The sequence below is a fragment of the Sparus aurata genome, chromosome 9, assembly GCF_900880675.1.
Source record: "Sparus aurata chromosome 9, fSpaAur1.1, whole genome shotgun sequence".
Taxonomy (NCBI): Eukaryota; Metazoa; Chordata; class Actinopteri; order Spariformes; family Sparidae; genus Sparus; species Sparus aurata.
In genome coordinates this window covers 22,969,696-22,997,305 of record NC_044195.1, presented here as the reverse complement: position 1 = coordinate 22,997,305, position 27,610 = coordinate 22,969,696, and the positions used below count along the sequence as shown (strand labels likewise).

At 40.7% G+C, this 27,610-nt stretch overlaps 1 protein-coding gene across 3 annotated transcripts in view; it reads right to left on the bottom strand.

Annotated features, from left to right (window-relative positions):
• erbb4b (erb-b2 receptor tyrosine kinase 4b) overlaps positions 1-27,610 on the bottom strand; it is a 362,141-nt gene that overhangs the window by 70,495 nt on the left and 264,036 nt on the right. For all 3 annotated transcript variants that reach the window (XM_030428316.1, XM_030428318.1, XM_030428317.1), the window contains exons 14-19: positions 22,635-22,728; positions 14,517-14,671; positions 11,182-11,226; positions 7,595-7,727; positions 3,143-3,265; positions 373-471 (exon numbers count right to left, since the gene is read on the bottom strand). In XM_030428316.1, coding sequence (XP_030284176.1) covers positions 373-471; positions 3,143-3,265; positions 7,595-7,727; positions 11,182-11,226; positions 14,517-14,671; positions 22,635-22,728 — 649 coding nt within the window. The remainder of the gene's footprint in view (positions 1-372; positions 472-3,142; positions 3,266-7,594; positions 7,728-11,181; positions 11,227-14,516; positions 14,672-22,634; positions 22,729-27,610) is intronic.

Genomic DNA, 27,610 nt, shown 5'->3' with positions numbered 1-27,610 from the left:
CCTGATGGTTTCCATTCTGATGTTTTGAGGGTCTCAACTTAGTTTTCAACAGCCTGTAAGTTGTCTCTTCTTTTACAAAAATGATGAGGAATTCTTTTATTTCTTTTGGTGGCCCCTTTTAAGTTGGTCATATACCCAGATTGGACTTTGTGTCACCGTAGCAACAATGTCATGATATGTATATGTTGTATCTGCTGTACAGATGTAACCAAACACAGCTCTAAATACTTCTGAATAACAACATGTATCTCCAAAAAGTAGCTTATTTCTGTGAATGCTGAGATTAAACTGTAAACGGCCATCAGAAAAACAATTACATAATGGAACTGATTGTTTTTCTTCATTTTATTTTCCAGTTTTCAGGATACTCACGTCCATGAACTCCACGTTAGCTTTGGGTCCCGTGGCTTCATTTAGGATTTTAATGGCGACAGGAATCTTCACCGTTTCACCCTCTGGGACCCAAATACCCTAAAGAAACACACACAGAGTTATTACACTAACTAGAAAGTCACAAAACTCCCACTCATCCACAGTTTTCTTTTAATAAAAGAAGGCTGTTAAAGGTTTGAACAGGAGGAATATCAATTAATAAAATGAGGATTTTTCACCCCAAATTCAACTTCGTGAGCTTTCTTAATCACCATCTTCCATATTCTCATTCTTCCAGTGTTCTGCATGCTTAATGATCAAAGGTTATTCTGTCCTTCAAAATAGACTTGGGCAAAAACTATTTAATCATTTTGAAGTGTCAAATTTCAGATGGGATTCAAGTGATTTAGCAGCTGCCAAAGTGGTCAAAGCATTTAAAACAGGTGAAAAATGGAGTGCCTCTCAACTTCCCTTGTTCCAAACATGTCGCACCATTATTCTGCCCTGATATCGCTACGTATCCCCCAGTGACATCAGCTGTAATTTCAATGAAACACCATCTTTCTATCTGATCTCGTATGGATGGTTATTACACAGTGGAATGAATCATTGTTTTTTTTCTCTCACAGAGTCTTTTGTAAACACCTCCATTTTTGAGCAATATTTCTGTACCTGACTTTTACATTGCTTTAGGTGAATAATGCACCTCATCACTCTGTTCTATCCAAATTAAACTCATTGTGCCAAACAGTTAAAACTACAACGCAAGATGACATGTTGTTACTGATAGCTCCAGAGAGATACAGCTGTGTTTGATGAGCCCTTTCATAAATGTCTAAAAACACGGTTTTCTCGTTTAAATCAACCCTGCGAATGCTGAATATTTTTAGATTGACATATTGTGCATATGACGAAAAAGACACACTCCAATGTAAAACAGACTGGGTTGGATTCCATGACATGCGGGTCAACAACTCCCAGTCTGAGTATCGTTCACTACCAGGTTAATTCAGCTGTGCGAGGGGTGTGCAAACACCCTGGGGGCTCAGTCCTTGGGTCCAACAAATGATGGCTAGAAAAGACTGATTACTGGTTAAAGCTGCCCTGTGAACTAATCAAACATATGTCACATTCTGTTTTTCCTCCAAAACCCATCTGTGAGTCTTTCAGGCCTAAAAGCTGTGTGTCATTCATCATCAAACACTCGTATTATAACTTTTGACAAATGCAACATCATACCACCATCTTTCATTTAACAGACCTGGCAGATCTCTGAGATCAATACCTTTCGGTTTAGTTTGTAAGTAAGTTACTCTCCTGTTGTTTTCCCCTGTTCAATGTCTTCTTCAGGCTTGCATTCATTATATGTGTGTGTAGTTGTGCCTATGACATTGTGAATGTTTACAAATGGGACTTTTGCTCTGTGGCAGAACTAGAGGTGAAAAAAATCTGCAGCTTGCATGTAAGTGTGGCAGCTTTATAATGAGAGCAATGCATCCTCAAAGCTAATGACTAAAATAGGTCAGTTTTCAGCGTATGCATAATAGAATGACCGCATGACCAGCATTACAGCCATACACGTACTGGACCTACGTTGTACGGTGGCATTTTTGTTGGGTTTAGTTAAGAAAACTACCTTCATAGGTTCCGGAAAACAATGTGGTTTAGGTGACAATCAGCGCGTTCTAATCACTAACTTAAGATACATTATGTTTGTGATGTACATGAGAAGTTGAAGTTGGTTTTATTCTGGACACAAACATTGGTCTCCTGAGTGAAAGTCGTGCTTGTTTATACCGATTGTCCATCCCCAACCTACTACCTCTATAGACTTCTCTCTCTACTCCTGCTACTTCACCTCCCTTCCTCCTTTGTGGCTGTAATAATTACTACAGCCACTAGAGGTCACCCCCTAACAACAAAGGCACATTTCTGGTCGTTTTTTTCTGATGAGAACAGGCTCAACAATTTCTTAATCAGAAGTATTTTGGAGAATAAAACCTCAAAGCAAAACATTCAATTTAAAGTCGATATGCTAAATGCTCACTCTCAACTTTTCGCACGATCTCCGAGTTGTTCCCGAAATAATAACATCATGCGATGAAGCAGCTGAAGTGATGCGGCTGACTGGCTGTTCTCAGCCGCAACACACTATAACTCATCCTCTAGATGATGAGGTGGAGGAGATATAGATGCCTCTCTGATGTCTTCCAGCCACCAAGGAAAACTGTATGCATCCTCGGGCCATGAGGCTCTGAATGGACTCTCTCTATATATATTCTTACATCCTAGAGGTTCCTGGACATTCCCCAGAGAAAAGTGCAAAATGTGACTTTGAATACGGACATCTGGGCCCCTGCCACCATACCTCTGACCCAGAAATGTGCAATAATGTGAGCGGATGGATCTACAAAATGACAAATGATGATTTCAGTTAGAGAGAGAGAGAGAGTCTGTTCTTTTCTAATTCCAGCTGTGTCGTTCTCCACCTCTTCCCAACCAATCATCACACTGGTGGTGACCTCAGCTCCCTCTTATTTCACTGTAACCCCAGGGGTCTCAGTGTCTGCTATTACTTATTCTTTTCATCCCCCGCCTCCAGCCTTCCATCTCATTTCCTGTCATTAATGATCCTGCAATATGTCTCCCTTGTCGTCTTCTTCTTTTTTTTTTTTCCAGGATCTCATTTCATGATCTCATATTTAGGAGTAAAATAATTTCACATGGCCACAAACAAACTGAAACATGTTTATTTTTGTGTGCGTGTTACCTTGTAAACAGTCCCGAAGGCCCCAGAGCCGAGGATCTTGACCCTTTTGAGTTCCGTCTCTTTCAGGATGCGAAGCTGGGCCTGGTTTGGTGCTGTTCCACTTGGCGTTAGAGGTTCCACAAGCTAAATAAAAAATCATGAATTAATTAGTAAGTACAGCACAAACACTGCTCAATGAGATGCATTCTTTCTTCACACAGTCCTTTTCCTAGATACACAGTCATATAATCCTTTCCACCAACAAGCCATGATTTATCACAGGGAAAATACTGAGACAGGTCAGATTACGTAGTCAATTAATAAGTACATTACATGGTATTTTATTGTAATTTGTAACATTATCCATCGGATTAGAATAAAATCAAATCTAATCAGAACACTTTTGAATGACTATAAAATATAATATAAATAATTGTTGGATCTTTCCCTTTATCTGGATCCACACCAATGGTTAATAGTGGTCTATTCTAGGCCGAGACTCATCCTTGTTTGGTACTTTTTGTGTAATTCTGCTGATAAACCAAGCAACAAACCAAAAAAAAGCAGACATGCATTGGGTCAGCGTCTACAGTTTGTCAAACCAATAATCCTTACAAGAACAGTAAAAGACAATATTCTACATCAACATGTGGGATGCTGTTTACAGTTTTCCCTATACCTTAAAAATGTGTTTAACAATGTAATCAAGTAATACTTTACCAAGTAATTATTATCTAGAGACCATCTTGTGATTGGATCACACGAGCCAGGATGGCTGTCCAACTTATTCACATTCCGACACATGAGTAAGTAGCAGTCATGACTACATTACTGCTTAAGTACTCAATATTCCTTGGTGGGACTACGGCCAGTCTCTCATTTGGATCCTACCTACACATCTGTGACTGCATTCTGCAATTTTTACATTATCCTGCTGACAAAAATCTGTCCACAGACAGACAGACAGACAGACAGACAGACAAACAGACAGACATGTTAACACCTGTCCTAATTCTTAAAACTTTCATGTTATCCATTAAACCCTGATTTAACTGCCATTTAACTTTTTTCAGAGAGTCACAGCAACATTAAACATCGTTCAGGTGTGTACACATGTCCGGGTAAATCTCATAACCACTCTCACAGGGGATGTTGCCACCGAACACACCTGAGTTAAGTGTAAACGAACATTTTTAAATACTGCTAATATTCACTACTTGCAAGCCCGTCTCTGCAATCAGTGGCAGAAAAAAGGTTGTTGCTAAAAACTGTGACCTAATTTCGAGGAAGTCCTGCTGTGAAACGCAGCTTTCATCATAATTGATCAACAATTGCGTTGGAAGTTAAATTAAATGAGTTTTTCTAAAAATAAGAATCACTTCTAAAAATTGTGAAATTCCATTGCAACATTTACTATGCCTCATTAATTTTGCAATTTTTTGTTAATCTTATCGCACATTTCGCTCCCAAATACACATTCTTAATTAGAAACTGCCCGGTACTTCAGATGAGAATTACTTTTTTCTCCACAACACCAATGCGCTGCTAGCATTTCAATATAACAAAAGGGGAATGTAATGCGTGAACAGAGCCGGGAGATGGAGGAAGGTGGACGAAGAGCGAAAAGGAAGGGGGGGGGGGTATCATAATTGTGGAGCCTGAGAAGGAGATGACACTTTTGTTGTCTCATTACCGCGCAAGTGGAGGAACGAACAGATTTAACAGCGAGAGAGGGGGGGAAACTTTATATGAGGGGAGGGACGGAGGAAGATGAGGAGTGGGAGAGGAGCTGTGGCAGGAACAACAGCGGCAACAAGACAGCGATGGAGGAGCGAGCGGCTGAATTAGTCGGAGGGATGCAGGAGCAGAAGGGAGGGAGCAATATAAGGAGAATTAGGCAAAGAGTGGAAGATTAGAGGGGAGGAGGCTGGAGGGGTGGTTGGGTGGGTGGGGGGATTAGTGTGGGCAAGGAGAAGGAAACACAGAGCAAGAGAGTAAATCAGGCTGGCTGTGGTCGGCAGCTTCTGTCCTCTGGCTCATGGTTACCATTTGATTAAAAAAAAATAGCCATTCTTCATTTAAATGGAATAACAAATCAGCTTCTGCAGGGTGGAAACAAGGAGGGCGGGGGGGCACACACACACACACACACACACACACACACACACACACACACGCGCGATACAGATGCCTCGTCCACACATATACACACTAATGGATGCTATTCCAGCGTGCAGGGAGCTGTCCAGCGTTACTGGTGCTGAAGATGCTGAGGCTGTGTAGCAGCATATTGGAGCTGTCCAGCGTCTCACTCTACAAGCCAGTGCTGAAACCCAACCAAGAGGGCTGCAGTTACACAAACTTTATTTTGTATTTTTATTTTATTGCAGCTGAGACATATCTTACGCCAGGGACAACAGAATGATGATCTTTTTTTTTTTGTTTGTTTTTCATTTTATCGATGGTGATATGTTGTGGTTTCTTTCTTGTGACAAATGTACTTATTGTAAATTGCTTTGGACAAACGCATCTGCTAAATGCCCTAAATGCAATTTTAAATGTAAATGTAAATGTAAGTATGAGTGTACTGATGTGGTTTAGATTGTTTAGTTAAGAACTGGTCAAAAAGTTAAAAGGAGACATGTTGTACTCATTTCCAGGTTTATCATTTTATTTCAGGTCACTGCTAGAATAAGGTAATTGTGTCTGAATGCATGTGAATTTTCAAGACTGGGTATAAGTGTCATATAGATACACATGAGTGTAATAATAAGCCACATCAGTGCTATTTGGTCATTATGGAAGCTATCAGCATAGACACTTCACTGACACTCATGTGCTCTGAAGAGAGAGAAAGCAGCGAAACAAGACCGGATTGTCACCACAGCAACATGAGTGCATTAGATGATGTACTCTTCTTATTTTAACACAAAGGAAGAGTGCTTTCCTCCTCTTTTAATGGCACGGTCCCTTACGTATACCTTACATGAGTGTCCTCTCCACTATGCTATGGCGGTTGTAAACACCTGAGCCTCTGAATTTCAGATGCTCTCCTCCTCCTCCTCCTCATCCTCCCCCTCTTTCGCAGTCCCCATATGGAGACACAAAGTCCCACTCTCTTTTTCCTGTTACTCTTTCTCTTATGTTGTGCAGAATGTACGATGTGATAGCACAGACATTTCAGAGCAACGAACTCCTGCTAAGTACATTTGTCAAAATATTTCATTACACTTATTGTCAGACATGATTGTGTGGAAAGTAAAATAGAGGGACTTGTTTTAAACCAACGTTCACCTGTTCTGTTGGCAGACTATAATTATATTTTACTTAATACATGCAAGAAACACCTTGTACTCTACTAATTTTTATTGGTTTTTATTTTTGGAGTATGTGTTGATTTTGTCTTTTTAAAAATGTATAAAATATTTGTCCTGATGATCAGGTGTCGAATCTTTCACGGATAGTTCTGCCCCTCTTCCTGCTTGACATTTCACCACCCTACTTCAACAAATTCCACTATGCTTTTTAGTCCAAGCTATGGCAAAGTTACTTCTCTAATGATACAGGATCTAAGGTTCACTTGAACACCCACCAATGGCCTTGGGGGTACAGTTGGAGTCGATTTTTGTCTCCAAAGGAACAATATTACACTAATGTGGCCCCTAGGACTTCAGAATCAAACACAAGTTAACTATGTTTAAGGGCCAATAAAGTTCTGAAACAGTAAAAGGTACAAATATGTCCTGTTTTTTTCCCCCCAATGTTCCATTTCTAAAAAGTAAATTTGTGTCCCCCTTAAATGAAGTTCCCACCAGAGGTACGAGACCATGCTCTGCATAAGCACCCGATGTTAAAGTCACAACATCTGTACCTTCGAGGGTACTGCCCAGATGTACACCTAAAGGTACAAACATAAATGATATTTTCTCATGGTGTAATGAAGTGAAATTAAATATATTTGCCTGTGATTAAATTATTTCTTTTACCAAGCCAATTTGATCTTAAGTTCTGCCAGTACATTTATGTAAGTCAGGATTACTTATCTCAAGCACAATATAATAAATTAAGCTTAAAATGAGTAACATCGCTGTATATAGTCTTATTTCAAGAAGACTGCAATAGGAATCGGTTATTGCCTCAAAGTGAGAAGGCTGTGGGTGTGAACCTGCCTGCCAGCTGTCGCTGTTCTTTGAGACCAGATACTTTGACTTAAAAACAAAAGGGTCAAGCGAGAGTCTGTCGGCAGAAATGTTTCTCATTTTGAGCAATGGTTCCCTGATTTTATTGCCTTTTTCTTGTTTCTGAGGTCAAAACTGGACTTACTTGGGCTAAAGTACAAAAAGTGCCATGCAAATGTCACTAGTGTCCACTGATTCTTAGTCATCTACATTCTCCTCACACTTTATCTGCCCATGCCAGGGGCAGCAGCTCCTCCTTCCTCGTAATATGTTTTTCATCTACTACCCCACTCACCTCTGTCTCCAGGAAGCGACGGAGGGCTCTCTTCTTCTTAATGTTCTTTCGCCGCACAGACACCGCAACGCTCAGCACCAAGATCACCACCATGAAGAGGCTGCCGATCACCCCTGCTGCGATCAAAGGGGTCCTGGAGAGAGAGATGAATAAAAATAAGCAGCTGATTAAGACAGAAGAGGACACAGGCTTTGAGAAAAAGGCATCGTGTAATCTCTGGTCAGACAGAGGTGGCGACGGAGGGTTGAGTCGAGTAGAAATGGAGACGATGAGGACGGAAAAAGAAAAAAAGAAAGTCGGCATCATGATTATACCCCCTGTGTGAGCACATCAAAAAAAAAATAAATAAACAAAACAGGCAAGAAAATAAACAGACACAAAAAAGATGTTTCTAAAGTTCAGGCTTATGTGGGTGATCCTTAAAAAACCTCCTTCACCTTCAGTGTTTTGTAAAAAAAAAGTACCGCCCGAGCTTCATCTGGTAACAAATATCAGTCTCATTAAAATCATGAGCTGAGATCAAAAACATGGAAATAACCATCAAAGTGAATTCTCAGCACCACTCTGCCGCTGTCATTTGAAATCAAGCCTCTCAATACTTTTCCCCGATGTGCTCCCCCGAACTCTCCTCAGAGCGGCTGCAGAAATAAGTAAGAAGAGTTGGCCATCCAGGGTACCGGATGACCTCCCGTTGCTTTAATTGAAAGAATTTAATTTGGTCAAGGCGTACTGAGACTCTGTCCAAACTCAGTAAAAAAAAAAGTATTTTATTCAGGACTGTATATCACAGTCTGCAAGGTTACACCCCATAAATGTTATCACACTCAGCCAGTTTCATGGGAAGTGAAGAACTCCACCACATCTCTCTCTTTGATTGCGGAGGGAAAAAAGATCACTATTTTGGGGACATATAATGTGTGATGGCAAAGTTCTGGCGAGTACTAGTATCTGAGCTACAAATCTGCCAGGCGGACGTATTGCCCAATATATTCCTAGTGCAGATATGTCAGTGGCGATAACTAATAAGACAAGGTGGTGAATAAAAGTGTCAGATTTGTTTGTGGTAGTGTGTCAACTGTGAAATGTCCTGCTGAATAAATATCACGGTCGCAGCTCTTTGTAGGAAAATACGCTTCTTGACTGCCATGCGGTGAGTTAGATGAGAATATCAGTACCACTCTCATACCAGTCTATGAAATATGAAGATAGAGCCAGATGGAGGTTAGCTCAGCAGTCTGCTAGCCCCTCTAAAGCTGACAAATTAACAAGATTTTCTGAAATCAAGTAGTTGTTATTCACACTTTCCTTTTTTGGATGATTAAACAGATAAATGTTTGGAGGTGCTGTGAGGGAATTCTTTCAATTTTGGTCAAAGCCAGGCCAGCTGTCTCCCTCTTCCCAGTCTTTAAGCTAAACTAAGCTAAGCTAAGCTAATGGTCTTTTGATTGAAAAGCCCGCCAGTAGTTGTTACTGTCACTTCCCCCGATCCTTGTGTATTCCTTGTGATCCAGAATTTTTTCTCATTGTTTTCTGGTTTGTCCTCAGTATTTCACTTTGTTTTTTCCCCTTGAACTTTCCTTTGCCTGTCTTTTGTAACTTGATTTTTGGATTTTGGATTTCACATTTGACATCAGCTTATTAAAGTTTTTTCTTTTTTTCCTTTTTTATTAACCTCCCTGCCTCTATGTCTGCATTTGGGTCCTATTTTGAACTGTGACAGTGACAATCCAAGCATATTATATTATATATTGTATTTTAGTACTTTTCAGATCACACACGTCACATAAAGTTCCTTTGTTTGCACTCTTCAATAATAACTCAGGCAAAAGGACCATTAATGGCCAGTGTTGGAAGAAAAAGCAACAAATGGCCATAAGAAAGGCGTACCAATTATTTCATGAATGACCAAATGTTCTTAGAGCATTAAGACCCACTGTAGATGGCTAATTCAATCTCCACGCTTCATGCACATGCTCTTTCCAACTGACATTAATAGAGTCTGATCTGAGTGATCAGATGAAACGTAGCCACACTATAAAGGCACTCAAGACATACAGTTCTAAAGATCACCCAACACGCCACCTTTGTACGTGGTCAGTGATGCATTTGACCAGACTGAATTAAATGATTCCTCACCATTAGTCAAGAATCTAGGAACGCATGTGTAAAGAGCCAATCAGGGAACAGAAGAGAGAAACTGAAGGCAACAGGCAGCTCTGTTACTTTTGAATCAATTGGGAAAGATACTGCCAAAAGGAAACATGCTAGATGAGGTATTACAGTTTCATCAGACTAAATACTACATAACTGACAGGAAGTGATTAATCCAGCTTAATCAGATACGCACACAATCCCTCCACAAGCTGTATGTTAATGCCAGGTGGAGCGATGGCCTTGGAAGGCTTAGAGTAATCATGTCTTTCTGATAAGCCACTTTCAGCCGTGCTCAAAAGCCAATACCTCCAACAGGTTACAGATTTACAAGATGTGTGACACTTCAGAGCAGGCAGCTAAGCCTGGGGTTAGCTGAGCATCTACTGCTGTTTCCTATTCCACAGCTACTGTATCGGAGATCTGATAAGGGCTGATCTGTGCACCAGGTCAGCTGATAGCCACATTCTCCCGTCGGCGGTGGTTACCCTTCATTCTGTTGGCAGAGTCCCAAAGACTGTTTCAGGAGGGATGGTTTAGATTTTGAGCAGTTCTCCAAAGGGTGTGAATTTTAGTTATCTATCTTCAACATGCATTGGCCCTCTGAAAGGCCCTTAGGTAATATTGATCAGTAAGTACTAAATAATTGTTATCAGTTTGTTTGACACTTGTTTGATGTCATGGTAGCCCCCTGATATGCTGCCAGATGGTCTAAATATTTTTTTCATTTTTCTAGTTTAAAGTTCTATCACAACTGAGTCACTAGATTAGATGATGGTGGATGATGGAGTACATACCTGCAAAACCACAGATGGGTTAAAACTGTATGTTTGTTTAGGCTCAATTCTTTCTTGTAATGCTTATGTTTTGCTCTGGTTAGGTTTGCCACTTGGTTAGGGTTAGGAAAACATGTTTGATATGACACATTTTGTAGGCTTCCTCTCCTGTCCTGCATGGCCCTATCTTTTAAGTGCACTGTTGTCCTAATCCACAAGTTAGTTACGCTCAGTCTGCTTTGTTTTCCTTTTTTAGATCATCCCCAAAATGCAACCAAAAACTCTCCACTTAATGCCAAACTGTTTCTTGTATTACATCCATTCGCTATAAACTGTTAGCGGCATTTTGCCCCACTACCGCCCCCAGGCTCAGAGTGAAAGCTAAAGCGCTATCAATTTATCAAGAACCAGGCAAATTGCTTGCACACAAACACACACACACACACACACACACACACACACACACACACACACACACACACACAAGCATGCACGCACAGAGAGGCATTAAGTACACTCGCAGGGATTTTGGGCCTTGGAGCTAGCCATTAATCAGAGAGTTTGCTTACTTTGAGTGTATGTGTGTGTATGTGGTGTGTGCTATTGTGTTGTGTTTGTAAGCTGGAGAAAAGAGGCAATTCGTAGAAAATAACTTTGTACCTGTCCATCCAGCCAATGCAGTCCTGCAGTCTTGGTCCAATGCACCTAAGTAAACAAATACAAAATGAGCAAGTAAGTTAAACAAACCACATTCACAGTTTGCAAATTCAAAGCAACACAAAAACTATTGGCTTGAAAGAACCCATATTGGACATTATTCAAAAAATGTGAAGCAGTTTACACAAGATTTGGCTATGGACCACGTATAAATATTAAGGAAGCCCACTGGTCTGTGGACTTCTGTTTTGAAGCCTTGAGTTTTGTATTATGGCTGCCACCTTCTTGTTTTTGTGGGGCCAGAACTGACCAAACTTGGATGAGAAGGTCCAGCTGGGATTGACATCCTAATCTGAATCAACAGAGAACCCAATCCATGCTTAAAAATGCACCCTGTTTTGACGTCTAAATGGGACCACAATTTACAAAATGAGCGTTGTGTTAAAGAAGACTCAAACTAGCTATTGAGACTGTCAACTCATGCGGAAACTGTTCATTGTTGTAATAAATCCAGTGAGAAGAAGGGTAATTTTAGCAAGTAAAATTTAAGACAAACCACACATTGGTTGGTCACACATTGTTTTGAAGCTTGGACTTTTGGATAATGGCAAACGTCATTTTGTTTTTTTGGAGCCAGAAATGAAGAAATATTGTCAATTTCACTCTAAATGGGACCACAGTAAAAAAAAAAAAAATACATCTTGTTGTATTGAAGAAGACTCTAACTAGTGATTTACACTATAAATTCACATGGAAACTGTTTACTGAGGTAATAAATCCAGTAAGAAGTTGGGTTATTTTCTCATAAGCTTACATACACTCAAGGTTCTTTATGCAACCAGTAGATTTAGTCCTTGCTGGCCATTGGAAATGTAGCTTTTTAGACCCTAAAGCTTTGCCCACTAATTATACAGTCCATGACATGGGTGGTTCTTTCTCCACACTACACCCACATATACTACAGTCCACACATTCTGGCCTTTCATTCAAAAATGGTCAAATATGAAATACTGGACAAGCCATTTTCAAGTAAAAATCTGAAAAAGAAAATAATACATTTTAATAGATGGAGTTCGACTTAAAGTTAAATATTTTCTTTTTCAGCAGTGATGCACACATGTCTTGATTTGTTGTTGCTGGCTAGATGTTTTTCTGTGGCAAAAGTTCAATAGCAGTATATACAGCAACTACACTGAGAGAAATACTGTAGTCAGTTTGTCCTGTAAAGCATATGCATTCATGTTGACGTTCATTCCTTGAATCAAGGGCACATTGTACATTGTACTGCATGGAATTGGGTGTGCTGCTGGTCATATTTCTTACTCTACAAGCTAACATACTGTAACAGACTCTATTGATTTCTTTTATCCGTCCATTATACCCTGCATTGCTGGCTGTCAAAAACACATCATGTCTGTGTGTAGGTGTTAACGTGAGAGGTGATGTCACAGTATCTCCTCATCTTTTTCATACCTCCCCGACAAAGTACAGCAGTGCAAACAATTGAGACCTTCTCCTTAGTCTTTCTTTATTTCTCTCCCTATACCTCCACCTCTGTCTATAGCTTCATTTTCAGTTAGTTTCATGAAGACAGCAAGAGCCAAGTTTACTTTCTCTGTTCAACTATAAGCTTTACAGTAAAATCAAAGGTTGTTGTTTTAAAGCCACAGGCTGGTAAAGCACCAGACAAAAGCATCATCAAACCCATGTACTTCCTTGATGCCTGTGGGCAAACCTGAGATGTAAAGCGAGTTCTGACTCTTCTTCAGTTCCACCGTGTTCACATGGGAGTCAGATCACAAAGCTCCGTTGTCTTGTGAAGAAAAAGCAAATATCTCTGCTTGAAATTTCACCATGTCCTCCCGTGTTGATGTTTCAAATCTCGCGTGTGAGTTTGAAAGACTTAATACCAGTTTCAGAAAATTTGGTGGCTCTTTTTGAATGTTTAGTAGTAAAGGAGAGTAGTTTCCTCCCCGTCTCTGTCCCTCTCTGCCTCGCTCGCTATCCCACAGCTTGTTTTTCTTTTTTGAGAGGCGGCTCTGCTTATGAAGCTATACCTGTGACAAAGTGTCAGCCTGGTGTTTTCCATTTATGACAATGTTGTTATGCTCAAGCGAGCTAGAGGCTGTCACTCAGGAGAGGAGAAATAACACATGAGGAAGTGACACAAACTCCCTGTGGAGTTAAATACAAAATGATGTCTTTCCAACCCTTGTTGAATATTACATTGAGCGATCGGTGGCTAGTGAGCAATGGAGAGTGGCAAGGACTCCTCTTACTTCCTTTTTACCTCTCCTTTCTCTCTCTTTTCAGCTTCGCCTGTATTTATCCCTCCTAACTAGCGAGATGTTGGGTTGTAATGTTATGTTTGCGGGACGTGGATAGTGCAGTGGAGTATTTGCGAATATGCTTTTCAGCCACTAAACATAGGAAAGCAAAATGAGGGTATTTAGGATAAATGTTCTGTTTGTACCCAATAAATGGCACAGCTTGTAAATGAATCGACTTCTTCGTCGGTGGAGTCGGTGAGCTACAGTGGCTGACAAGCTCACCAGTAACACGATAATGCTAGCTGCTCTCAATAACTAGCTAGCAAGAAAGCACCTCAGGTGAACTAAGTGTAGTCGACATGCTGATTTGTACCATCAGCTTCTGCAAACCTTTGCCTCTTTAAGGTTGCAGCTTGGGCTCTGGAGCAGGGGTTTATTTTTTCAATGAATGCTGCAACACAGCGAATATCGTGCTTTGTGCATTTTGAACTCTCTGGCTTCTCGTTTCACATGGAAGTCAATGCATGTCAAAGTTAGACAAAGTTAAATACTTCACATAACACAACCATCAACAGCCAGACCCTTGGGGTTTGGTCCAGCTGTTTGCAGGACAATAATTTTTTCAATAAAACGGTAACCTATTGTTGCCTTTTGGCTGTACGTCTACACGATTACAGCATTTTTGGGGCCTGAAAAGGGAAACTTTTGAAACTGGGTTCCATAGTGTAATCTGTTGAAAATGCCAACCTTACTGTTGGCTTGTAAACTGGCAAAACGCAGTTCCTGTGACAACTTTGATGACATGGCCCCACTTTGTGCATGTGTATTACATTTTAAACCTTAATGGCCATGTGCCTATAGGAGGACAACAATACAAATGGTTGGCTATTGAGCTTTTTTGTCCTACTGACTCTACTGACTTCACTAACACTCCTTCAGCAAAATGTGGATTGCTGTACCAATACTGTGATGTGATGGCTTGGCACTCTGTAGAAAGACAATGTATGTCTTCCTTTGTCCTTCTCGAGAAATCTGATCTGACCAGTCCTTTTTCTGGACTCTACTCACCCCTGGGTGCAGTTGGAATGGCAGGGATGGCACTCGTTGTTGGCCTCTGCGTACTTGAAGATGAAGCTGTTGGCGCCTTGCAGGCCATCGGGACACTTTTCCACACAGTTAGGCCCGTCCTTGAAGTGGAGGCATTTCACGCAATGCTCTGGGCCCTATGGATAGTAAGACACAAGAAAAGCACTGTAATTTTCAATTTAAAAACATAAGCATAGTTATGAAGACATTGTATATAATAGGATTACACATAATCATTAGCAAGGTTGCAATAATTATATCATGGCTTGTTTGGCATGCTTCTTTTTGTTTTGTTCTGGGCAGCTAGCAGTTCCTAAAACTCCTAAAACTTTTTCATGACAGGTGAACTGTGAGACTGTGTCTTTTTGCAGCTTTCTCTCACAAAAGTTTACGATACAATATTCTCTCCAGCTGATCCCAAATTTCCCGTGCACGAAGAGCATATACCGCCGCTATCTATACCTGACATCATGTAGTCGGACATACAGGACAAATCTTTAGTGTCACAAATACAGAGGGATGAGATATCTGCTGTAGCAGCAGTTTGTAATGCCGACTGATTGATGAGTATATTTCATCAATAACCTGCCAAGTGCAGGTTTCCAAGCAGCTTTATAGATTGAATTGTTGCACTTGCATCGCTGCAACGGTAAGAGCCGGAGTGCGAAAGGAGAGATAACAGAGCGAGGGGGGAAGGAAAAGAAGTATTGTAGAGTAATAAGGGAGAGCGAGAGAGAGCGAGAGGAAGAGAGGATGGACATGGATGCAGAATAAAAGCAAAGGGCAGTGGCAGTGAGAGAGCGAGCCAGATATAGTGTGAGTAAGAGAAAAGAGAGAGATGAGAGAGAGAGAGAGAGAGAGAGAGAGAGAGAGAGAGAGAGAGAGCAGACGAGACGCATAAAGCAGTGTGAGCGGAGCAGGCAGATAATAACCATCGCTCACAGCACACACAATGACCATAACAATCCGCCTAGAACAGGATTTATGGAGCTAATATAGGCGAGGGAGGAGGTAGGGGAGGAGAGGGAGAGAGGCGAAGAGCTCTCCCAGACAGGCCTCGTGTCATCAACAGGCCTAAAGAACATCTCATTGACAAACAACACAACAGCGCGCACACACACAAACACACACACCTAACACAGCGAGTGGAAATGAAATCAACAAGCATCCTTTTGAATCACATACACACTTGCATGGATGTCCAAATTGCACACAAACAATTATTAAAGCATTAACACACACACACACACACATGCACGCACACACAAGCACATAATGTTCTCGGTAAACAAGGGGCCATCAAGGTAGGAAAGATGATAGCGAAGGCAGATAACTATCCTCAGGCAAGTGGAAGAATGCGTGTGAGTGCTTGTCCATGCATAACCCTGAAGTAGTTCTCTGTGCGTGGCCTTGCATGAACGCATGTCTGTGTGTGTGTGAGCGTACATACGCTAATGCCTCTGCGTGTGTTCTTTCTAGCTTTGTGTGTGAACATACATTCACCCCGGTATAATTATGCAAACTCAAAGTCTCGCTGCTTTCCCTGGCTTCCGCACGGAGCCTGGCACTTGGAGCGTCTCCCCACCCGTGGGTATTGGTGTGTGCGTCTATATGCATGCACCCAATAATCCCGTCACATCAGTGCGCTAAATTATGTGACAGAGCAAAACAAACAGTGTTTGGTCCAGCAGGGGTAGCGGCACATTCAGGAAAGTGACAGGAGCACACAGTGTTGCGACCAAAGTACCCTGCTGTAAATTTAAATTGGTCTGCTCGTGTGCTTAAAGCTGAAGTTTGTGTGTGACGCTGTTGGATGTGTGTGCAAATGAATATTTCTGTTCCCTCTTTCTTATGCAAAAAAACACACTAGTATCTCAGTAGGATTGGTGATTAATCTTTTACAGTGTTGGCGCTTATAGTCAAGACTTTTAAAAGGCAGTCACATAAAAAGCTTCTTAAGGCATGATCAGGTACATCAGGAAGGATTTACAACTTATTTTACTGTGTTATAACGCACAGACAGGGTCACCATGCTCCCTATTTATGTGCTTCCTATATTAACTATACTCCCACATGAGAAGTCTTGAAAACATTTCACACCCCAGAATAATCTCAAGCATTAATGTTGAGGTCGAGAGGCAAAAAGCATGGAGACATTTGCATTCTGTCACCAAAATTTGAGAAATAAAATTTTTTCATCAACTCAAGGCAAATATAATGTAATTTGACAAATATGTAGTGTAAATTAAGGAAAAAAGGCCACTGTAAAAAAAATATGTAAATTCTGACCTTGTTTTTCCCATAATCCTGACTTTAATCTCAGAGAAAAAAAATTCTGAGATGAATTGTCCTAGTTCTGTGAAAAGAAATCTGAATTATGAGAAAAAAGGCTACATTTTGAATTCTGACGAAAAAGGTCTGAATGTTGAGAAAAAAAATCTGAATGTTGAGAAAAAAAAAGAATTTTGAGAGAAAAGTCAAAATTTTGAATTATGAGGGGAAAAAACAGAATTTTGAGAGAAAAGTCAAAATTAAAAAAAAAAGTCTAAATTCTGAGAAATAAAATCTGAATATTGTGAAAAAAATCTGAATTTTGAGAAAAAAAAATCTGAATTTTGAGAAAAAAAATCTGAATTTTAAAACACATTTCAAAATGTTGAATTCTGAGGGAAACAAATCTGAATTTGGTGAGAAAAAAAATCTACATTTTGAGAATAAAAAGTCTGAAATTTGAGGGAGAAAAGCCTGAATTTGGAGAAAAAATCTACATTTTGAATTCTGAGACCAAAAAAACAAAACAAAAACGAATTTTGAATAAAAATATAAAAAGTCTTAAGTTTGAATCTGTAAAAAAAAAATCAAAATTTTCAGAAAAAGTGTCTGAATCTAAAAAAAAAAGCAAAAAAACATACCACAGTGGCCCTAATCCTTTTAAGTGTGGTTGCTATTTTGGAAGCCATTTAATTGAAGCTTAAACAGAACAGAATCATGGCTCCTGAGAGCAGGCAGTCTGTCACACTCTTAAATAACACATTTGGCAGTGAGCATTACATATCATACAAATTGTGTCTTTGCAGAAACGTGAGCTATTCAATGGGATACAGGAGCTGAACTGAAGCCTGCAGTGCCTGTTGTGAAAATGCTCCTCCTATCATTCAGTAAGACATATTAACAGATGGGCTTGTTAGAGGTAAAAATGAGCCACTCAAGACAACAACAGCACCTTCACTAGATGTACAATATGATTATCATCCATTCTGTCCGTGATACTCAGCCTTGTATTCATGGCTACAGTTGTATCTTGGGTATCTCTCCACAGAGGGCATTATGCCAATTAAATCACTGTGTGTGAGCTATAATGTAATTGCTATGGGCTCTGTGGCCATAACATGATTGCTGTAATCCAATTGTGTGCCTATGGTGCACATGTGACATCTACATGAGGTCCAACAGGTTATCATGGAACACTTCCACACAAACACATGCACATACGCTAACAAGCTTAAATTCTGCATAATGCACTGTGCTCGCATACTGAAATTACAGGATGCCAAAATAGGGATATATTCACGTCTGAAATTCTTGTATAGAAGCCTTGAGACAATGAAGAATCCTCCACATGGCTGAAAAACAGACAACAGGACTGTGTACAAAGCCTCTTTTGATTTTGCATCTGTTCTGATGCTGCCCAGTCTTCTAGATTATTCTGTCGGCAGTTTCTGCAAACCACACCTATGTCTAAGGTCCTGTGATAAATGACCTACTTGACATTACCAGCATTTTTTTTGCATAAAACAAAACAAGAACGGGTGTTTTTAAAGGAGACCTTCAGTCGTTTCCAGCATATCCTCTGTTTTGCTAAATGAAAAAGCTGAACCATGATGCTTTGCTAACCCCGGCCAAGTGGTTTTTGTCGCTAAACCTAACCAGGAGCATGAGCACAGTTTTGCTTGTTGTGACAAGAGAGAAACAGGAAATGCAACCTAAACAAAAAGAATGCTGCATCATAAAGAAACGTCCAATTTGAACTTGTGGTTTTGCAAGAACTTACTCGGCCAACATTTATTCTGCCGATTGGGTTTTTTAATCACCCAGTCAAGACATAAAAACACAGTCAAAATCCTTACAAAGTCTCTCATGTGGGCAAATGCATGCTTTAAGTTTTTTAATCCCTTTTTTCTTTCTCAAACTCCTGAAAAGACGGCCACAGGTATCTGTGTTTTATTACTCTCCCCACTGCTCGCCATCCTCCCATCACTTGTCTACCAAAGCCAAGTGCAGAGCTGTGAGGTATCAAGTGGACTGCCAAGATAATCAAACCGATGAATCTCTTCCAACAACAACAAACATGCTCAAGTCAACAACTGCAGACGTGCTCACTCTGGCCTCTGCTTTCCCGTGCTTGCACATTCGCACACAAACACTCCAGTGGATCCACAAGTTCCCTTCTAAACTATATTGGGCGAACTGTCTGACAGGGTGTGATAGGACACAAAAGACAGCACATGGCCCCTCTGGCTTGCATCTGTCTCAAATCATCCTCCTCTATCAAACAGCAAGATAAGATTTTAAGAGAAAGCGCAGGGTCAGGGGCCTCATGTGGCTGTGGGTATAGTGCGCAGGAGATACGGGCGGAAATGAAGGTCAGGGATTCTCCTTTTTCACGCTGGCATTTTTCTAATGTACAGCTGCTACCACACAAACTTTTTTTCCGAAAGCTTCTGTGCTTCTCTAAGACCTTGTGCAGAAAGGAAAGTTAGTTAGGAGTGCAAATGCCTTTTGGAAAAATGATTGCAAGCATGTCAGTTTACTAGAAAATAAAAATGATTACTCTGCCTGAGTACACTTTTGATGGTTCATATGAAGTAAAAACAGAATCACACGCACACGTACACACACACTTACATGTACTTGATATAAATGCACACCAAATAATGCTGATCGCAGCTCAGACGATCAGTTTTACCCTTGAGTCGGAACATGAGTCATAATCGATAGAACAGCTAAGAGGCAAACTTTGACTGCTAATGCAATAATTAATCATAGTCTGAGGATGACCACAGGGAATGTCTGCAGCTCCGTTGTTCAGTCTGTGGTGAGTGAAGCAGTGCTCTGGCCTTGAATACTTTTTCTTTGCACAGAAAACATCAATTTAGTCCTTTCAAAAGATTCTGCTGCGAGTCAGTCGAATTTACGGGTGGTTTCGGTCCCTTCATGGGGATTTGTTGAGATAAATACAGGATACGAACGGCCTCAACCTTTGTACGGACTTCCAATTTATTGGAAGTTCACAATTACTCAGTGTTGCTGTTAATTATTAATAGTTCATTGGATAAAATGAGCCTGCTTTGTTTAATAGTTCATAGCTATTGAGATAATTATTTTTAATTGAATGAGTTAAGTCATGGTAATTTGTTAAAAGCCAGCTAATAATAATTATTTATTTTTCAATTCATGTCGATGTAAGCATGATATTTGTCATGACTGTAGATTCTTGGTTGTTGTGTCTGGTTTTGTCTTGTAGTTTCTTGTATTTGATTTCTGTCTATGTATCTTGTCTTGTGTCTTGTTTTTCCCATGCCCTCATGTGTCCTTTAAGTTCTCCTGTGTTTTTTCCTATGTTCCCTCTGGCTCCCTCTGTCCATTGCCCTGGTCCCTTCATGTTGTCATGTGCTCCTCCCCTTCGTTATCTCACCTGTTGGTCCACCTCACCTGTTCCTCGTCTTGTCATCGGTGTCTGTGTTCTTAGTCTGTGTGTTTCCCTTCACTCCCTGTCTGGTCATTGTTCTTGTCAGCGTCTGTCTTTGTCCATGCTCCCGTCCATGTGCCTGCTCCTGTCTGAGCCTTGTTCCCCACGGTATGTGTTTTGGATTTGAGTTTTGCATTTTGCCTTTTGATTTGAACTTTGTCTTGCTGTTTTTGGTTGCTACTTTGCCCTGCTTTAATTTGCTACTTTGCCTCTCGCCCCCCGTTTTGCCTGCTTCTGTTTGTGTTCAGCTTTTAAATAAAGCTCGCCTTTGTTTCCCCATATCCTTGCCTCTCGTCCGTAACTGCATTTGGGTCCACCTTTCCCTTTTCCATAGTCTTCCCTTTAACCCCCCGCCTGACAATATTATGTAAACGGCAACTCCATGTAAGCTGTCTGAACAGTGATGTGGGTTACTCTCTGCTTTATGGCCCAGAAGCACCAGACAGTCGTTAAAGAACAAAGGCTGACTGTCACATTGCCTGTAACTCAACCAAAAAGCTGCATTTGACACACTGCAGAGGCTACAGCTGATGGCCAACTAGCTTGTACTTTGTGTGCCTTGCGTGAGAGGAAATACCTCCTCCGTCCCACCAGGTAAGGGTAGTCCGTATTCCTCCTCGAAAAGGTAAATCGTAAGACTCTAGAATACTGAAGTACAAACTGTTGTCACGATAAAGCAATGTTTTTTGACCGCTCTTGCTAATATAGCCACACGGCAAGAATATGCGTGATAAAAGTGATGAGGTGAATAGGCTCTGCTGGATCATTGCTCTCCTCTGCTTCACTATCTCGTATCTTTTCTGTAAATCTTGATGCCTCTCTCTATTACTAATTATCTTGTGTGGGCTGCCCTCTTCCAGGTCAACATGGTGGACAAGAGGTCGTCTGGCTCGGGCTCCACTTGATGATGCCTCGTCCTGCTCGGTCGTCTCCTGGTTCCACTAACGTTGCATAACTTGTATCGGATCTTCTGTTGATGTACCTTGTAAACTGTGAATTGTTGCTCTTTTCTGTACACGCAACAACTATTGCATGTCTGTCTGTCCTGGAAGAGGGATCCCTCCTCTGTGGCTCTTCCTGAGGTTTTCTTTTTTTTTTTTTTTTTTTAACCCTGTTAAAAGGTTTTTTTTTTTCCATCAACATGTGAATTTTTTTCCTCACTTGAATCGAGGGGCTAAGGACAGAGGATGTTGTTCAAGTGAAAGTCAAGGGGAAACCAAATTTAATGGGTGAAATCATTGATACTAAAGCGTCACGTGGCTTTCCCTTTATTTTTTTCTGCTTCTCTTCTCACGCACTTATTTGTAAGTGAATCAGTAAGGAGATACTGCAAAACTGTCTGTGTAGTATTGGAGTCCTGTGGAAGATTTCCTCAAGTAAATGAACGTGAGTTAAGCCAGGCCAATCACTGAGCTTCAAACCCTGACATGAGCATTAAAACACGGTTTTGCGTCCTGGTCCTCTACCTGCCATTGAAAGATTCCTTCCTAATGCATAAAAGATACAAGGATGGAGTCTGCGGTCCTCATTTTGTGAAACTGATAGCAGGCTTTAACCGTCCAAGTCGGCAAACCAAGTGAATATCTTCCAAACTTACAGCCGGGAATCAGATGTAAGTGAATAGGGACAACTGTGCAAAAAAAACTGTTCAGAGGTTTATCTGAAGTTAACATGAGGCACAGAGAGAACATGCTGTAAGTCTTCTTAGCAGAATATTCTCTCTTCGTGTTTCCCTGTACAGTGTTTCCCCCCAGTTACAGTAGAGGCACAAAAAGAGGGAATGTTGTACTGAAAAGGCTGTGACTTTGGAAGACATTAACTTGATTTGGCTCCACGTGGATGGCTGAAGCCTCAATCCCGGCTTCAAATTAGCAACATTCCAACATCACGTACACATTATGAAGGGATCTTGTAATGGGCAGTGTGAGCCGGAGGAATTATCACATGAAGAGCAATTCAGTGTTCATATGGGAGCCTGACTTTTGCCTTAAGACACGTTTGAGAAATCCTTTAAAAGATCATGTTTTTATAAACTAATATTAAACGCTGTATTGATTTGCAAAACCATTTTCTTAATTGGCTCGGTATTCACTAGTAGATTGCTTTTGGCTCTCATTTTATGACAGATTTAGGTGCCGTTCACATTTCAATGATGGAATAATGCCACCATGTTTTTCTTTCTTTTTTTTTTGTTAAATGCTTCTCCCTCTTTAACAACTTAATAAAAGCAAACATAAACAAACTGCTCAGATGACAGCCTTCTCCTCCCGTCTTTATGAAGCAGAGATATGTGAGCTGAAAATAAACGCCTCAGTCTTCCTCACTGTTGTCGTTGGTGGCAGCAAGCTTACCGGACCGTGGCAGGTCAAAGAGTCGTCGTCGGCTCGCTCGCACTGGCCGTCACACTCCACACACACCGACCCGTTGGCATACTCTCGAATATCCCTGAAAATGGACCGGAGGGATTAGGATGGGAGGGGAGGAGAGGGTGATACAAGGGGGTGAGAGATGGAAAGGGAGCAAAACATTAAATTGTGAAATAGAACAAAAACGTCACTATGGATGACAAGCTCTCATCCTATGATAGCCCTGTTAATAAGGATACTTATTCTGTTTATCCTGGCAATAGATACAGAAGTATCAGCTGCCATATGTACAGTGCAGCTTCTTTTCTGAGGCTGCAAGACCTCAAATCCATCCTCCGCACTCCAATACAAAAACATGTTTTTTTATTTTCTTTCTTATGTAGCTGTAACTCACATTTTGTTCTACAAGCCTGATGTTGTAACAGGGCTATTAAATGAACCTTTTGTACCTTTGAAGATGTGGGTCCTTAGTTGCACACATAAAGGGACCTCTAAACCACTTGAACAAATAATTCACCACATTAATCAGACATAGATAAAATAAGACATGTCTAACCACAGTGATGTGGCTTGTAAGTGGCAGGAAATCACAAATGGTAAATAACACTTCAGTATCACATCAAACCCATTTAACCCACTGAGCAAAACAAATCCAAAAGACGTCACTTTCAGCGTCTTTGTAGACGCTGAAAGAGGCACACACTGAGGAGCCGGCTCTTCGTCTAGTCTAAGCCTAAAAATCAAGGTAAAGAAATCAGGGCCATCTCACAGGAAGGCATTAGCAGGTACAGATTGTTCTTCGTTCCATCTGCAGTTGGCTGTGTTGATATGGATCCTGTGCTGTTTGTGTACAATGTATGTACTTATCTTATCAATACATTCTTAAAGTGTTCAAAGTAAAAACTTTTAGGACAGAATTTTAGACATCATTTCAACCTCAATTACAGACGTCTAGAGAACTGCTTGCGGCTAAAATCAAAGCTCTTACGATGACCCAATTTTAATCCATCCAGCAAAAGCTTCAGGGTGGAATCGAAAGCTCCATCCCCAACCTCAGTACACCTCAGTACATGCATTCAACCAGGTGAGCTACAATGGCTCCCTGCTGACTCACTTTTGTACCTTTTGGCTGCTTTTGAAATAATTGCATTCAAAAGACCCTCATAAATAATTGAGTCTGATTCCGGCCTCATTATCTGGTAGCCTAATTTTACACTTTTTTCATTGTTTCTCAAAAACAAAAATAATTCAGATGTCAAAAACTTCTGTTTCTGGTAATAATGTACCAATAAAAAAGGTATGAACAAGAATTATTTCCATTTAAAACCTCCAGGTCTTTGTAACGTTTCAGGCGACTCCTAAGAAACTGTGTAAAATACAAAAAAACTAAATAGAAAAGCTCAACCTTTCACAAATAACAAAACAAACAAAAAACCTGAATCACATTATGGCTTCATATTTTCTGTTATGGATGTCAAAATAGTTGGAAGTGCATTTCCCTCGTACATAGGCGGGCGGAATCACTTGACAAAACAGAGAAAAAAAAATTCAATTGGCAATGATCTGTTGAATCCCTGGAAAATACTCATCTCAATGTCGATATGACATTTGTGCTTTCCTGAACGTTCTCTTTCAGAGCCCTCTTATTGCTGAACACAAGTTTGAAAATGATCCCTTCCAATCAATAATGTCTGAATCAATTCGGAGTTCAGGATGCAGTTTCAGAGCGGAGAGCACAGTCAGAGGGATTGAGGCGGATAGAAGGATTACGGATGGATACATTTTGACTGTTTCAATCTGTGAGTATGAGCATTGTTTCTTACAGTGCTTAATTCGGAAATAAAGCTCAGAGGATGTAGTTGTAGCATCAGTAGACAGTCTAAAACACACACACACACACACACACACACACACACTTCCGTCACACCCACAGGCATAATAACACTGATACCATCACGCGGGAGGCCAACGCAGTTGAAAGGTGGAGTACCTGCGAGGGTTGCAATGTTTTCAAAAATCAATTAAATTAAGTGCCTTGTTATTCAATTTCTGCAATCCCCTTATAATAGCAGAACACCAGAGTGGCCTCGAAAAGTCATTAAATGTGACCACAGCACGGCTGAGCTGGCACTTTGCCTTTGTCACTGCAGGACAAGGAGAATGACTTTTGGGTACTTCTCTTTTGGTCAGTGAGGGAAAACAGAATGTTCAATCTCAGCGCTGAAGAAAAAAAAAAAAAAACTGTCGTTGGCCCAGTGGGATCTGAATCAAATTAGTATTAATTATGCTTCATCTGGCCTTCATAAAACCTTCCAGGAGACAGGGGAGGTAAGGCTTTGTCTGGGTGTGTGCTGGTTGAAATAATAAAGGCTGCAGTGTAGCTGGGAGATATCACTGACGCTTAAGACTTATAGGCTATTACATGGTGTTCTGCTGCGTTCGGCTTTTTCTGTTTTTCGGTACGTCTGCAATGGGACCAGGATACATAAATCTGTTTGCAGTGAATAATAAACCTTTCTATGGATTTGAGGGAACAAATGTACATTCCTTTCAAGTGGCTTTTATACACAAAAAGTACCGCGGGTGGAACAACAACGTCCAAAAACATTTTGAATGCATATTTTTAAACGACCGCTGACGAATCCATAGATGTCAGGCACTCGAAGCTCCTCATCACTTTGCTGCAGTTGGAGACATTTTGACTATGGTTTTCATGAACTACTGATACTCACCACTTTTTACGTTTAAATTGAGTTTTTCTGGTTCAGTGATTTAGAAAAGAGTATACATTCGAAGGAGTCTTTCGAGTACGTCTGTCCTCCAAACCCTCCTTCACGGCTGATATGAAGCAATAGTGCATTCGTGTGTTGTCAGAATAATCAGAAAAATTAGTTCCGGATGACAAAAAAAATTTACTGATTGCCGATTCATGATCAATATCAATATTCAATATCTGCCCATTTTGACATCATATAACATGAAAATGTTTGGTTGATGTTAAAAACATAGCCAAAATAACATTGTCAAACAATACATTCTTGTAACATCCATGCTGTTCCCACATTAAGAATTCACAAACACACCGGAATCAGAACATGAGCTTCCCCAACTCAGGAAATGGTGCCATCCAAGGAGCACATTAAAAGGCACTTTAACTTCTGCGCACTGTCATGTCATCCTTGTTAAGGTAGATTTGCCAATCCACATAAGAGTAAAACTGTTATACCAAAGACGTGAACTAAAGGCAACATGAAGATTTGATTAGACTGAGGCCCAAACATTGAACAGACACCAAACAAAGGCACAAAACACAAGACACTTGAAGGAGACATATTATGCTCATTTTCAGGGTCATCATTTTACTTTGGGTTACTGCTAGAATAGGTTGACTTATGCCTTGAGGTATACCTCAAGGCATAATCATGCAAATGTGTGACATGGTGATGTAGTGTGATGTCACAAAGTCACAGAATTAAAGGTGGGACTACTAACAAGGTGTTTCAGGAGCTGTGTTTTCTGCAGGAGAGAGGGGCTTCTGTTTGTTCAGACTTATTAACTTTTAAGATCTTTTACACGCACAAGAAAAAAAAAACTGATAATAGGTCCCCTTTAAAGTGTAAATCATGAGACACATGATGTACAAGACTCAGAGCACAAAAGGTGGGAGGTGCATTCAGTGCAGTTCTATATCAGGTTGACGACATGCCGGTCGTGCTGGTAACATCGTGGCTGGTGCTGACGTGCAGGTGGACAGGTAGGCAGGGCGTGGCCCCGTGCGCAAGCAGTGACTGTGACACGCAGTGACACGCCTAGCCCCCCTGCCCCAACAGCACCCTCTGGTCTTCCTCATATCTGTCCGTCAACGATTCTTTGATAAAGTTCAGACTTTTAACTTGAAAGCGTCTTTCCAGCTGTTCAGTAAGGCAAAAAAAATAAATAAATCTAAAACATCATTAATAAAACTCACTGGGGGACCGGGTCTTGTCACCTTCCACTGTGAGGAGGAGGATGGCATCGAGCTATACTTCCTTTTAAAGTAAAGGCCCCCCTGTTGTTTTGAAACTCTGCAGGGGTGCCTTTTAAAACCGAGTGTTACCATTACATCTTTAATTGTTCTCTTCAGCCCGCGGCTCTTCAATATTATCCACAGTAAACATAAAAATGGAGGCCAAGCTTAAAAGTTGTAACAAAGAGCCTCGGGGTGTTTAAGTTTTGATGAGCAGGTCGTGCAGCAGGTCTTCAAAGAACAAAGGATCAGCCGAAAATTCAACCTTTCCTATTCATTCATTCCTAGCTAACTAGAACAAGCCGATTCATGTTTATGTATTTGTCCTTGATCTGATACATTATACTGCTGCTCTCTGGAAAGCAATCTAGAGTATTCCTGCAGGGGTTGGTCCAAGCACTTGATAAAGAAATCAGTTTGATCTTTGCTGCCCTGGTAACCTTTGAGTTGTTGTCTGAAAGTAAAATGATGGTGATAACTTGAAAAGCAGACTTAACAAACCAAATTCTGAGGCAGATTTTTCCTGCACGCTTGAGACGATGTATGTACAGTTTTCTCCAGCCATGTTGTCTACTTTACTAGATAGTCCCCCCAGGAATCCGCGATTCCGCGATCGCGGAAATTACCGCAGATTTCTTGGCCGTCCGCGGATTCAAAGACCTTCCGCGGAGTATCCTATTGTGCATGTAGTTTTCATCCCGACCGCTAGATGTTGCTGTCAGATAGACTGGGCTCTAGACTTGTTTACGAAAGAAAAAACTGTTTATAATTTGGACTTGATTGCACATTTTATCTCAGCATTTCATTGCTGCAACTGAATGTTTACATTTACTATCAGCAGTATGCAGAAGGCACTTTCTGTTCCGAAACCTTCCCCCATAGTTTGGTGAAAAGTTTTGCACTTTTTATGTTGCAAATAAATCTGCCCAACAGGGACAAAGAAAATGTTGATGTT